At 37.8% G+C, this 15,971-nt stretch overlaps 1 protein-coding gene across 1 annotated transcript in view; it reads left to right on the top strand.

The window, feature by feature from the left end:
* LOC120524448 (probable ubiquitin carboxyl-terminal hydrolase FAF-X) overlaps nt 1-15,971 on the top strand; it is a 260,143-nt gene that overhangs the window by 217,314 nt on the left and 26,858 nt on the right. Inside the window, exons 35-37 of the mRNA XM_039746300.1 lie at nt 6,245-6,986; nt 8,570-8,693; nt 8,788-9,016. Coding sequence (XP_039602234.1) covers nt 6,245-6,986; nt 8,570-8,693; nt 8,788-9,016 — 1,095 coding nt within the window. The remainder of the gene's footprint in view (nt 1-6,244; nt 6,987-8,569; nt 8,694-8,787; nt 9,017-15,971) is intronic.

Genomic DNA, 15,971 nt, shown 5'->3' on the forward strand with positions numbered 1-15,971 from the left:
CACAGACAGACGGACAGCATATTTTCACCCACACACCGTTTATTTACAATAATATTATTTACAAATTGCTCACGTGCGCCCCCAGTGCCTTCTTGCACCGATTTCCTCAATGTCCAGGCCCACAGTCTCTGTGCCTTCCTGGCCGCCTCCCATCCTCTCTCTCCAGCTCTGTCTGCTTCCTCCCGACATCCACCACTGACTGGAGGGAGGCGGCCCCTTATATAATGCTCCCGGATGAGCCCCAGGTGTTTCCGGCATCCGCTCCTTAGCCACGCCCCAGCGTGGCGGAAGTGTCGGCTGTCCTCCGGCAGCTCTCCGGGCGCCACATAAAGTCTTCCCCCCAGCACTTCCTGGTGTGGCGGAAGTGCTGGGCTCCAGGGACAATTAGGCACTGGGGCGCCGTCTGGCAGTGGCCACGGGTCCCTACAGGGCTGGGCTTCAAAGCCCCTTACGCGAGGCCCCCTGCATAACCAGGACGGACGCCCCCACTCGGTCTGGAGGAGGCACACGCCTCCTCCGGTCCTCCAGCGCCCCGCCGGGCTCCAGCCCCGGCCGAGGACCACACAGGATAAACCGGCATCGGGGCGCCGCCTGGCGGTGACCACGGGCCCCTACAGGGTAGGGCTTCCATGCCCTCACCCGTGGCCCCCAACTGAACCAGGACGGACGCCCCCTCGCGGTCTGGAGGAGGCATATGTGTATAAAGTAATCCCTCCTCGATCGCGGGGGTTGCGTTCCAGAACCCCCCACGATAGGTGAAAATCTGCGAAGTAGAAACTATATGTTTGTATGGTTATTTTTATATATTTTAAGCCCTTATAAACTCTCCCACACTGTTTATAAATATTCTCCGCACAGTTATACTGTAAACCCTCGTTTATCGCAGTTAATCCGTTCCAGGCTCTACCGCGATAAATGAATTTCCACGAAGTAGGATTCTTTATTTATAAATCTAATATTTTCGCAGTTAGAGCATAAAAAACCTGTTTACCTTCTAACTACGTTTTTTAACATTATTAGAGCCTTCTAGACATGAAAGAAACCCTTTAATCTAAAGTTTAAACTGTGCTCCATGACAAGACAGAGATAACAGTTCTTTCTCACAATTAAAAGAATGCAAACATATCTTCTTCTTCAAAGGAGTGTGTGTCAGGAGCAGAGAATGTCAGAGAGAGACAGAGAGAAAAGCAAACAATCAAAAATCAATACGAGCTGTTGGGCTTTTAAGTATGCAAAGCGCCGCGATAAAGCGGCTGCAAGAAAAAGGGAGCTATGTGAAGGTAGTCTTTCAGCGTTTTTGAGAGGAGCGTCCGTATCCTCTAGGCAAACAGCCTCTTTGCAAACTGTCCCTCTGCTCACACCCCCTCCGTCAGGAGCAGAGAATTTCAGAGAGAGTGAGAGAGACGGAGAAAAGCAAACAATCAAAAATCAATGCGTGCTGCTAGAACTTTTAAGTGTGCGAAGCACTGCACGGGAAGCATATCGTATATCATTGAGGAGTTTTATTTAATACGTAATACGTGCTCTGATTTTAGCTTCTCAGCCATTCGCCAATAGCATCCCTTGTATGAAATCAACTGGGCAAACAAACTGAGGAAGCATGTACCATAAATTAAAAGACCCATTGTCCGCAGAAATCCACGAACCAGCAAAAAGTCTGTGATATATATACCAGTGGTGCATCTGCCAATTCTGGAATTCTATGGCGAATGCCAATCGAGCTGCATGCTGCTGGGCAGTGAGCTCAGGGCCCATTAGAGGACATGGGGCCCTTGGGTCACCCTCATGAAGTCTTTCTGGTTGTTTGGTCACAGACATTCACACCAGTGGCCTGCTGGAGGTCATTTTGTAGGGCTCTGGCAGTGCTCATCCTGTTCCTCCTTGCCCAAAGGAGCAGATACTGGTCCTGCTGATGGGTTATGGACCTTCTATGGCCCTCTCAAGCTCTCCTAGAGTAACTGCTTGTCTCCTAGAATCTCCTCCATGCCCTTGAGAGTGTGCAGGGAGACACAGCAAACTTTCTGGCAATGACACGTATTGATGTGCCATCCTGGAGAAGTTGGACTACCTGTGCAACCTCTGTAGGGTCCAGGTATCGCCTCATGCTACCAGTAGTGACACTGACTGTAGCCAAATGCAAAACTAGTGAAGAAACAGTCAGAAAAGATGAGGAGGGAAAAATGTCAGTGGTCTCCACCTGTTAAACCATTCCTGTTTTGGGGGTCATCTCATTGTTGCCCCTCTAGTGCATCTGTTGTTATTTCATTAACACCACAGCAGCTGAAACTGATTAACAACCCCCTCTGCTACTTAACTGACCAGATTAATATCCCATAAGTTTCATTGACTTTATGCTATACTCTGATTAAAAAGTGTTCCTTTAATTCTTTTGAGCAGTATATATATATATATATATATATATATATATATATATATATATATATATATATATATATATATATATATATACATACAGTATATATATATATATATATATATACACACACACACACATTGGTTGGGATACATTGGTTTAGATATAAATATATAAATTCTTCATTTTGTGAAGTACTTTCAGCTACATTTTTTGTAGAAAATGTGCTATATAAATAAATATTGTTGTTATTGGTTTGAATACATCCGTTCAGATATGAGATTTATATATATATTGTTTGAGCTGGATCCATTTGGATATATAGGTCGGTTCAGATATATATACAGTACATTGGTTTGAATAGATCCGTTGGAATTTACAGGCAGACACAGCGTTGGCCACCTAAGTTTAGCATCTCCCCTTCGCTTCATCATTGCTTCAATGTTGTTGTCATTATTGCATATACTGTATTTTATACAAGTAGCATATGCCTGCCTGCCACATTTTGTTTCCTACGCCGTCTTGGTTGGGGGTCCTCGATTTCAAAGCAGTTTTTTTTTTCCTTTCATTATTTAAAACACTTGCATAGATACCCGCCTCCTCGCCCCGCTACATCCCGCCCAAGCTCATTGTACCTGCCTCACTCGCTCCCTCTTGTCCCTCCCATTACAGATTCTTCTTAAAAGCAAGTTACAGGAAAGCATTGATCTCAAGTGCAGTACGCCCCATTTTTTCACCTCATGATATGCTGGTTTATCATTGACCGAAAGCCGCCCGGTGATTTCTGTTATTTCGTATTCAATACGATGTATTGGAAGCATTTCATTAAAGGGCGATCTGCTTCAGCAAGGAACTTAGTTCTATTTGTTATAAGGATGCTATGGTGGAAAACACTGGAGTTGCGCTGTTTCTTTTAAATGTTGATTAGGGATCAGAATGACCAGAATATTCCTGATTCACAAATACTGATGTTTAAATGTTTTTTTAGTAAAACTGATAAAACCATATCACACACACACACACACACACTACTGATTAAGTGTATCTGTCAGGGACGATAATTTTTTTCACCCCAGGCACAACGCGGCCACCCAAGTTTAGCATCTCCCTTTTGCTTCATCATTGCTTCAACACTTGTCATTATTGTGCACATTTTATACAAGTAGCATATGCCTGTCTGACGCGTTTTGTTTCGTAAGCCGTCTTGGTTGGGGGTCCTTGATTTCAAAGCACTTTTTTCCTTTCATTATTTAAAACACTCGCACAGATGCACAGATACTCGCCTCCTGGCTCCTCCCCGGCTCCGTCCCGCCCCGGCTCAATGCACCCGCCTCACTCGCTCCCTCTTGTCCCTCCCATGACAGATTCTTCTCAAAAGCTGAGTTACCGGAAAGCATTGATTGCAACCGCAGTACGTCCCATTTTTTCACCTCGTGAGACGTTGGTTTATCATTGACGGAAAGCCGTCCGTTGATATCTGTTATTCCGTATTGCAAGCATTTCATTAAAGGGCGATCAGCTTCAGCAAGGAACTTAGTCCCATTTGCTGAAATGATGTTATGGAGGAAAACACTGGAATAGCGCTGTTTCTTCTGAATGTTTATCAGGGACCAGAATGATCAGAATATCCCTGCTTCACAAATAACGGGTTTTTAACTGTTTTTATAGTAAAACTGACAAAACAGCACACGTGCACACACACGTACAATATGTGTGTGATTTATATATATATATATATATATATAATATGTGGGTGTGAGTGTGTGTGTGTGCGCGTATATATGTGTGTGTATATATATAATAATAATAACAACACATTTATTTATACAAGGCGCCTTTCTGAGAACTGAAGGACACCAAACAAACAATAAATAAAAAGACACATTACAAACAACTTAAAACATCAGAAAAAAACAGAATATAAAAATTAAAACCAAACAAAGCCACTGTAATCATAAAGAAAAAGCCATTTTAAACATATGCATTTTAAGTTTACATTTAAAGGTTGAAATTGATTTGATATTTCTGAGCTCAGTAGGTAATGAATTCCAGAGCTTGGAAGCAGAACAGCTAAATGCTCTGCTCCCCATGGAGGTTAGATGGGCAAGAGGGATGGTCAGGTGAATGGAGGAAGGTTACGGGAGGGAATGGCAACATGAAGAAGGTCAGACAGATATGGAGGGGCGAGGTTATGAATGGCCTTAAATGTTAATAGCAGAATATTAAAATCAATTTGAAACTTAATCGGGAGCCAATGAAGCTGCTGCAAGACTGGAGTAATATGTTGAATAGATGAGGTTTGAGTACTGATGCAAGCTGCAGAATTCTGAACTAGCTGAAGCTTATGAAGAGATTTTTTTAGAGAGACCAAAGAGGATTGAATTGCAGTAGTCCAGACGAGATAACTAGACTGTGAACAAGAATGGCTTATGTGTGTGTGTGTGTGTGTGTGTGTGATATATATATATATATATATATATATATATATATATATATATATATATATATGTGTATGTATGTATGTATGTATGTATGTATATATGTATGTATGTATGTGTATATATACAGTATATATATATAGTGTGTGTGTGTATATACAGTACAGGCCAAAAGTTTGGACACACCTCCTCATTCAATGTTTTCTTTATTTTCATGACTATTTACATTGGTAGATTCTCACTGAAGGCATCAAAACTATGAATGAACACATGTGGAGTTATGTACTTAACAAAAAAAAGGTGAAATAACTGAAAACATGTTTTATATTCTATATTTCACCATGGTGACTACCTGTTGAAGCTCATCGAGAGAATGCCAAGAGTGTGCAAAGCAGTAATCAGAGCAAAGGGTGGCTATCATCCTAAGAGGCTTTGAATTTGTTAATTTATAGCACAGTAATTGTAGTATTAGACAGTGGTCCCCTTAAATGGCAAATAGAGAGTGCCCTTGTGTGTTAGACTAATCAGGCAAAGAAGATAAACTTGTAGGCTACCAAAATATTAACATGTAGCTCTCCCAATATTCACTTCAACTTAGCTTCACATCAAAGTTGAAAATGTTGGCATTGTTTCAAATAAGGTTTTGTAATAACAGCCAAGTGTACAACTGACTATGCATGTGGTAAAATAACAAGAATTCTATGCAGGAAAGCCTGACCTTTACATCTGTGCAGAATTGCACAAAATAAAAGGAAAAATACGGATTTGTTAGTGTATATAACCACAGTTTATATACCCACTTGGAGAGTTCTTAGCACTCTGTCAGGTTTTGGATAATTAACATGGTCCATGTGTGAGTTTGTGTTCTACAGTGTTCCTGATGCTGGTTTTAAATGTTTTGGACGAATGATCCTTTTAATAATTGCACTTCAATTAGTTTGAGCAAAAATATCTTCAGTCCTTTTAGGTTTTCAAGAAGATAATATCTGTTCTTTGCCTAATTCTTTGTCATTCCTAGCAAATTTAGACATTGAGGTCAGGGCTGTTGCGGTCCATATGTTTCAAGTTACGTACAAACATGCAGTACCACTGCTATACAGTTAGGAACAGTGTTAGGAACTAGATTTGATTTCTTTAACAAACTCTGGCCAAAACCTTTTGAATAAATCCAGTATAATCCTAGCTAAGAGATGTATAAATAATCTGCTCAGAAAATGTCTGCGTGCATTGAAACTTCTTGTTGTTAATAAGGGAAGTACAGTTATTCTGTAATAATGTTAGTGGATCTTACAGGGAAGAATCTTTAGATTTATATTATTATGATGTTTTATTAATCTATGAATATGAATTATATTTTAGCAATCTTTGGAACAATTCATATATTTTAGTGTTTATTATTCTCAAATGTTTTTTATTGTGTTGCATCTTCTAGGTGGACACAGTGAAACGTCTTCTGATTAAGAAGTTACCTCCAGTTCTTGCCATACAGTTGAAGCGGTTTGATTATGACTGGGAAAGGGAATGTGCAATCAAATTCAATGATTATTTTGAATTTCCACGTGAGCTGGACATGGAGCCTTATACTGAGGGAGGGGTGGCAAAAATGGAAGGGGATGACACAAATCATGCTGACCAGAATGAAAGCACAGATAATAAACAGCTAGAGAGCAGTAAATATAGACTTGTTGGTGTTCTTGTACATAGTGGACAGGCTAGTGGAGGACACTATTACTCGTACATCATTCAGAGAAATGGTGGAGATGGTGAAGAAAACCGGTGGTACAAGTTTGATGATGGAGATGTGACAGAATGCAAGATGGATGATGAAGAAGAAATGAAAAATCAGTGCTTTGGTGGAGAGTACATGGGAGAAGTTTTTGACCACTTGATGAAGCGCATGTCTTTTAGGCGACAAAAAAGGTGGTGGAATGCATACATACTTTTTTATGAGCGCTTGGAGCCTTTGGGTGAAGACAATGAACTTGTTATGTGTATCACACGGCTATCTATAACTACAAAACCCCACCAAATTAAGATGCCATCTACCATAGAACAAAGTGTACGAAAACGGAACATGCAGTTTATGCACAACCATATGCAGTACAGCCTGGAATATTTTCAGTTCATCAAGAAACTTCTGACCTGTAATAATATCTATTTAAGTCTTCACGCAGGTTGGTATTTTGTAAGTAAATTCATATTTGGTTGTGATCTCTCCATTTTAATTTCTAGCTGTTCAAGTAGTAGCAACTGACAAGGAACAGTGCTTCTGGTTTTTTTTACTGTTTGTGGAAATGTCCTTTATGTGGATTCATTAATGAAACTTATTAAACTGTTGGCGTTCCTTTACCATTAGCAACAACTTGTATCTGTCTGTATGGGGGAGATGCCTGATTCTGCAGCATTAACTTAAGGGCAGAAGTCACACTAGAGCCAAATGCCAGGTTATCCTAGGGGATGCTTAAACATAGACTGCATTTTTTGCGTCTGGCTAGTTCAGAGTGTCTAAATCAGCCTAACAACTGTCGTATGTAGACTTGAGGAATATCACAATCTGTCAGTTCATTCAATGCATATTAATTCAAGTATTCCATAAAATGTAGTATGCATTTTGAAATTGGCTGCGGATGATATGATCATTATTGCTCCCATCCTTGACCAGGTCTTTTCTGTATACATGCTGCTTTTCAGTGTCCTGTCGTGGCATGTTTATTGACTTGAAGAGGTTTTTTTTCATATACTACAGTATTTAGTAGTCCACATGATACATGTAATATTGAAATCCTAAAGTTTCAGCTACTAACTTCTTTTTGTTGTTTTCCTCAGCTAGACAATTTTTAACTTCTTACAGTGCTTTAAATTTAATGCATCAACACATTCTAATGTGTGGTTTTGACAGAAGTAATCTGAATGTAATGTTGTGGATTTAAATTAGGATTTTTTTTTCCATTTTCCACATAGTCCTAAAAACAAATTTGTCTTACCCTGATTGATCAGTCTGCTTGTCTAAACCTTACCATAATAGGAAGTAGTTAATCTATTTTGTTCTAAAGCAATATATTTGTGTTTTTAGTACTGTAAAGTCTAAAGGTAGGTAAGAAATGTCACCAATATGTTTCTCAAGTTTCTTGTACACATGGCTACATAGTGTTTAACGAAGATGTGACATGTCTTAATGGGAATTGTGACTGCAGTTATCTTTTTGCTTCTGATCTAGTTTATGACAGATTTAAATGTTTTTGGATAACTGGAACTGCACAGTTAAAATTGTTGATACCTAGTGGCAAGTTGTATTTACAAATAGTAGTAGAGTAGTAATCCAAAAAGTGTTTAAAAATATTTTGTTTCTTATATCAATAAAAATTACACATTAGGATTCCCATACTTGTGGAATCTAAATCACTTTAGTCTAATACTTTTGTTTGCAAGTTGACAGTTTTGCAGTAGTTTGTCAAAAAAGGTCATTGCTACCTACTTTATAATAATAATTGCCAATAAAACAAAAAGCAAAGCTCTTCAAAGTTTTGAACATAACTGCAAAGATCATTTCTTTTAATATTGGTCCTTTTATGCAAACAGACGTTGTCAATTACAATTCAACTACTGATTCCAAAATAAAAGAATTTAAGAATCTTACCATAAACCTTCTATGAACAGAATTATTAAGAGATAAGGTACCTTATGGATTTTCACTTGCACAAGCTGTTAGTTCATTCAGTTTGCTTTACTTGTATAATAAATTTGCTTTTTCAAATAGGACAAGATCATCTTTTGCCTGAAGCAGAAGAAATGGCTATGATTAGCAGTCAACTTGCTGCCAGATTTCTGTTTAGTACTGGATTTCGTACCAAGAAAATTGTTCGAGGACCTGCCAGTGATTGGTATGGTTTTTACATTTTGAGTATTTCTGACTAATCATAATAGTGTCTTGGTATATTTATTTCTTTATTTTTTTTTTCTTTAAACACTTTTTAGGTATGATGCTTTGTACATTTTACTTTGTCGCAGTAAGAATGTGCGCAACTGGTTTGCACACAATGTCTTTTTTGCTTATCCAAACCACTTTTCTGAGTACCTTCTTGAATGCCCAAGTGCTGAAGTGAGAGAAGCATTTTCTAAGCTTATTGTATGTCTTGCACATTTTTCTTTGCAAGATGAGCTCTCAAATTCTACATTATGTCCTTCACCGGGGACTTCTGCTCAGGTAAGGAAAAAGCATGTACTAAATAATTCTGTATATCATGCCTTTAAAATGTATTATTTTTAATATCAGTATTTTTTCATAAGGCATTATCTGTGCTGTATTGCTCCATTATTTTTATGAATGTTTCCTCCCTAGTAACTTTGATAATGGCATAACTTTTAACTGTTAATTTACTTTTACTTACAGAGCTGTCGGAGTCAGTAGATTGTTGTTTGTTTTGGTACCAAACACTTAATAAGGATAATCAGCTAGCATGGTAAAATGTCATCCGTTTTCTAAACCTTCTTAATCCAAATTTAGGGTCATGGGGGCAGGAGCCTGTCTTAGCAGCACTGGATACACATGGTAGAAATGGCACAAGTCCATTGCAAGGTATAATTTTAAACACACACATTCGTTCCAATTTAGAATTGCCCATCAAGATAGCCAGTGCTGACCATCATAATACATTACATGACTTTAAAGACTGTTCTTGGTCAAGAGCCTGTCCCTCTGGTATCCCAGGTGTTAGTGACATAAGTTCTGCTATCAGTATTTAAATTTGAAAGTAAAATCTTAAATATTATGTCCACAAGGATATGTGTGCTACTCATTTTTTGGAATTTTAGTTAAAAAAAGCATGGTACCTTTTCTCAATGCCTTACTTTTAATGAAGTAGTCTATAGTTGCTTAGTATGACTCAGTAGTATTTTTACATTACTGAATTTTGTATGTAACAGGTATTTCATTTTTGGTTGGCTCCTGCCTTAAGTCTGATCTGCTTTGGCCCTCTAAAATGCTGTTTTGGAAAAAGCAGGTTCAGAAAATGAATGAATGGATAAATGTGTTTAAAGCACCTTTTACATATAATGAAAACAGTGGAGGCGACTTGGCAGGAATTCAAGTAGGTACAGACAGCAGTTAGGTTGCACTAATCATGACTGCCAAACTCAAATAAAAATGGTACAGGCTTATTATATTACAAAGAGGTTTTTTGTCAGTCATGGCACATTAAAGTTAACACACTTAACCCATATTCTTTCCACTTGTTTCCCCTTAGTTTATCTTCCTTACTTATTTGAGCATTAAAAAAAACTCAAATCAGTTTTCCCTCTAAAAATAATGAATATTGTTGTAATTTTAAATTTGATTTTTGCATGATTATCGTCAGTTATTCTTTTGTAGTGTCAGCTGGCATTGGAGCATCTCACCCATGCCCAAATCTAAAAAAGCAGGAAGCATGCTGTGCAAATGCGAGATGGAGATTCTTAATTGGCAAGTATCCCTTCCCTGTGCCACTGTTATTGTAGTTTGTAACTTTTATTTAATCTGAAAACATAATTTATAAAAATTCAAGAATAAAGGTGGAAATTTTTATTCACATTCAAGTTAATTTAAAATGTGCCTAATCAACAAGACATCCATTACAGTCATAATCTGTAAAGATAAAGCATGTATGAAATAATCAGTATTGCGATAAGCAAGGCCAAAAACAGAAACAATCTTGCTTTAGGCCAAAGTTGTCAGTTTTTGATTTTCAGCTTGTGAATTTAGTGTGGTTTCAGTCTACTGAAAAAGATGGTATTGCTGTCTAGCAACATGGACCAACATGAAGTTTTTATTTTCATAAACAGTAACATGCACACAGGCAGAACAGTGGTACAGTGCTTGGTGCTAATGTATAATGTGTTCATTTGGTACATTGACAATGACTAAATGCTTAGCATCCTTGTCGAATTTGCATGTTCTACAATGTCTTCATGGACTTTTATGCAGGTGTGTTTTTTTTCCTCTCCAGCATCCTCAAAGACATGCTTATTAGCTTAAGTTGTAATTCGAAGTTGGCACAGTGTGTACACAAGGGTTAAACCTGCATTGGACTAGTGAACAGTTCAAAGTTGGCTTGCCTTGCTTCCCAATGCTGCCAGGATAGGCTCAAGTTGCCCCTGGTTTAGATTACATAGGTTTGTACTCTGTGTAACTGTGTACATGTATGCACTGCATCTATTTATTGAATAACCTTTACCAATGTTGATAGAAGTATAATGGACACTTGTGATCAAAATGAATATGCACTAGATGTTGAATGTGTTGCAGCATCTGGAATACTGATGTTTTGTTTTTAAATTTGAAATCATTTACAACAATGTTTCTGCTGACAAATTAATCTTAGATCTCTTGGAGGACTGTAGGAGGGTTCTTCCTAGGTGATGGGATGTTTTTTGTCCTTTGCAATATCTTTTTTTATTTTTTCTATCTTCAACTCTTCCAGGCCCTAAGGAATAGAAATGTCCCTATTCCATGATACTATTTCAAATTTTACATAGTGTTCTTAAGATGTCAAAATGAAGGTAAGGTTTTTTGTACCTCCTCATAGACAGATTTGAAATCCATTATTGTCCATTCATACCTACTTATTTTACTTAACGCTGTAATAGAAATGGCTTGAAAAGTTACTTTCCATTTTTTTGTTGACTCTATTCACACCTAAGCACTTTAGCAGTGAGCAGTTTATAAAACCCCTGCTTGCAGCCGTTTTTTAATCATTTTCAGCCAAATGCTTTTTCCATTGGAATCAATGGTAATACTCAACAAAACGCTGGTAAAAGAAAACAAAAGAGCATTTTGGAAGCATTTTTCCAGGAAATCAATTTACAGGAGGTCAAAGCCTCTTCTTGGATGAAACTATTAAAAGAGGCTGATGCCGTCATATACATGAGTGCTTCAGTCATCTTGTAACCACTATTGGTAAGTGTGCAGGTAAAATGCAATCAACTGACAAGAATTAAGTGTAAGATATAATTTAGTTTTTATAAATTTCAGTTCAGATGTTTTAACACATAGGCAGAGTGGTTAACATAGAGCTGGCATTCCTTCCTTACAGCACCAACTGTGTGGGGTTTGCATGTTCTGTCCTCATATATATACTAGCAAAAAACCCGCGCTTTACAGCGGCGAAGTACTGCCTTAAAATTTTTATTAAGAAGATAATTAAACCTTTTTAAACTGAGGGAAAATATACCAGTAATTATTAAGGATCTCTTTGTATACCACATTGTCATTTCGGCCCTCCGGTTGTAATATTGTTGTTGTAAGGAAGGGAATGTAGAGACCGGAGTGACGGACGGCCTTATATAGGCAGGCAGCCAACAACGTTGGAGGCGTTGGGATGGGGGACCTAACGGCGCCTCACACGGTGACCGAGCTGCAGGTTATGGACGTACAGTATATATGTACATAAGTAGGATTCAGTTAGCGTTGGGAACCCGCGTACCAAATTTCTTGAAGATGGGCCCATAAGTAACAAAGACTGTTGAAAAGTTCAATATGGCGGCCGACAGTAAGTGGCATCATACCACCGAAATAAGTACCAAATTTCAGCCTTCTACCTACACGGGAATTTGGAGAATTAGTGATGTTGGAAAGTTCAATATGGCGGCTGACAGTGGCGTCATACCACCGAAATAAGTACGTACATTGGTTTCGTTTAACGCAGGGAAGCCGCCTACCAAATTTCGTGAAGATGGGGCCATGAATAAGAAAGTTCAACATGGCGGACGTTGTTGACCATTATGACCGTTACATGTAGAATTTCGAAATGAAACCTGCTTAACTTTTGTAAGTAAGCTGTAAGGAATGAGCCTGCCAAATTTCAGCCTTCTACCTACATGGGAAGTTGGAGAATTAGTGATGAGTGAGTCAGTGACGGCTTTGCCTTTTATTAGTATACTAGCAGAATACCCGCGCTTCGCAGCGGAGAAGTAGTGTGTTAAAAGTTATGAAAAAGAAAAGCAAACATTTTAAAAATAACGTAAGATGATTGTTAATGTAATTGTTTTGTCATTGATATGAGTGTTGTTGTCATATCTATTTATATATATATATCTATATATATACACACACAGACACATATATAAACATTTATATACATATATATATAAATATATATATATATACATCTATACACATATATATACACAGTTATATATATATATATATATATATATATATATATATATATATATATATATATATATATATATACACACATACAGTTGTGTGAAAAACTATTTGCCCCCTTCCTGATTTCTTATTCTTTTGCATGTTTGTCACACAAAATGCTTCTGATCATCAAACACATTTAACCATTAGTCAAATATAACACAAGTAAACACAAAATGCAGTTTTTAAATGATGGTTTTTATTATTTAGGGAGAAAAAATCCAAACCTACATGGCCCTGTGTGAAAAAGTAATTGCCCCTGAACCTAATAACTGGTTGGGCCACCCTTAGCAGCAATAACTGCAATCAAGCGTTTATGCGATAACTTGCAATGAGTCTTTACAGCGCTCTGGAGGAATTTTGGCCCATTCATCTTTGCAGAATTTTTGTAATTCAGCTTTATTTGAGGGTTTTCTAGCATGAACCACCTTTTTAAGGTCATGCCATAGCATCTCAATTGGATTCAGGTCAGGACTTTGACTAGGCCACTCCAAAGTCTTCATTTTGTTTTTCTTCAGCCATTCAGAGGTGGATTTGCTGGTGTGTTTTGGGTCATTGTCCTGTTCCAGCACCCAAGATCGCTTCAGCTTGAGTTGACAAACAGATGGCTGGACATTCTCCTTCAGGATTTTTTGGTAGACAGTAGAATTCATGGTTCCATCTATCACAGCAAGCCTTCCAGGTCCTGAAGCAGCAAAACAACCCCAGACCATCACACTACCACCACCATATTTTACTGTTGGTATGATGTTCTTTTTCTGAAATGCTGTGTTCCTTTTACGCCAGATGTAACGGGACATTTGCCTTCCAAAAGTTCAACTTTTTTCTCATCAGCCCACAAGGTATTTTCCCAAAAGTCTTGGCAATCATTGAGATGTTTCTTAGCAAAATTGAGACGAGCCCTAATGTTCTTTTTGCTTAACAGTGGTTTGCGTCTTGGACATCTGCTATGCAGGCCGTTTTTGCCCAGTCTCTTTCTTATGGTGGAGTAGTGAACACTGACCTTAATTGAGGCAAGTGAGGCCTGCAGTTCTTTAGACGTTGCCCTGGGGTCTTTTGTGACCTCTCGGATGAGTCGTCTCTGCGCTCTTGGGGTAATTTTGGTCGGCCGGCCACTCCTTGGAAGGTTCACCACTGTTCCATGTTTTTGCCATTTGTGGATAATGGCTCTCACTGTGGTTCGCTGTAGTCCTAAAGCTTTAGAAATGGCTTTATAACCTTTACCAGACTGACAGATCTCAATTACTTCTGTTCTCATTTGTTCCTGAATTTCTTTGGATCTTGGCATGATGTCTAGCTTTTGAGGTGCTTTTGGTCTACTTCTCTGTGTCAGGCAGCTCCTATTTAAGTGATTTCTTGATTGAAACAGGTGTGGCAGTAATCAGGCCTGGGGTGGCTACGAAATTGAACTCAGGTGTGATACACCACAGTTAGGTTATTTTTAACAAGGGGCAATTACTTTTCACACAGGGCCATGTAGGTTTGGATTTTTTCTCCTAAATAATAAAACCATCATTTAAAACTGCATTTTGTGTTTACTTGTGTTATATTTGACTAATGGTTAAATGTGTTTGATGATCAGAAACATTTTGTGTGACAAACGTGCAAAAGAATAAGAAATCAGGAAGGGGGCAAATAGTTTTTCACACCACTATACATATATATATACATATACATATATATACACATACTGTATATATACACACACACATATATACATACTGTATATACACATATACATATCTACATATATACTGTATATACACATATATATACAAATCTAAATATATGTATCTACATATATATATATTAGGGGTGGGACCTGATTAAAAAAATTAATCCAATTAATTAGAGGCTGTGTAAGAATTAATCTTGATTAATCGTATGTAATCGACACGTAAATTTGCCCCAAATCGCAAATGTTTTTTTTTAATTTAAAACGGTTTTAGTGGGCTTACAGAATCAAATAATAGACATGGACATGAATATTGTAAACTGAAGCTGTTTTAATTTCTGAAAAAAAAGCTTTTAAACTGCATTTGAATTCAAAACAGAAACAAAAATATCATCCCTGGTTAAAATTGGGCAGACTTAAAAATAAAGTGGTAGTTTAAGTACTTTAAGTACATTTTCAGAATAGTATTGTCTTTAAATAATAATAACAACCAAAATTTCAACATAAAGTGCAGTTTTTCTTCTTAAAAAAATAAGTCAGAAACATAAAAGGTAATTTGACCAGCTTACTCTTTAAACTCTGAGTAACATTAGCCAAAATTATTTTGTACATTAGGCTAAAACAGTGTGATCATTGAACATTTTGTAATTAGATGTAATTAGAATTACTAACGGTCACGGAAGTCCAATGATCCCCAGTAAGAGCCACAAAGTCCGCTTTCTGTAATGCATCTAATTTTGCTTGCTTTTCAGTGTGCACAAAACCATGCTTTTATCAAGGCTTCGCTCGGGTAGTCGAAATGATCAGTCGTAGGAACGCTTTATTCCGACTCTAACATTTTTGTAGCTGTGATGTGTGCATCAGTGTAATGGATGTACCAGGAAATCATGCATTGACAAAAGTTCCGCGGGGTCTGCTTGGAATTGAAAGTGTGATTAAATCCTGGGCATTTTTAACCCACCGCAGCGGGAAATCATATTGACAAAAGTACATGCATCGAAGCTTCTCAGCTGTGCTTGTGCTAAGAAAGGCAAAGCTTCTCAGCTGTGCTTGTGCTAAGAAAGGGAAACATTTTAAAAATAACGTAATGATTCTGCTAACCTAATATTTTTCATACGCCCCAAACCAAGGAGATCTAAGGTAAAATGAATCGGTAGCGCTGCATATACTCAGTACATCCCTCTCTGGGAATCGAACCTCGAATGTCGGCGTTAGAGGCTTAAGACTCTACAATTGCCACAGCGTGTGGCTTGTCTATGCTAAAGTATGTATTGTAGATCGGGTATATATATACATTTA

This window comes from Polypterus senegalus, chromosome 2 (genome assembly GCF_016835505.1).
Source record: "Polypterus senegalus isolate Bchr_013 chromosome 2, ASM1683550v1, whole genome shotgun sequence".
Lineage (NCBI taxonomy): Eukaryota > Metazoa > Chordata > Cladistia > Polypteriformes > Polypteridae > Polypterus > Polypterus senegalus.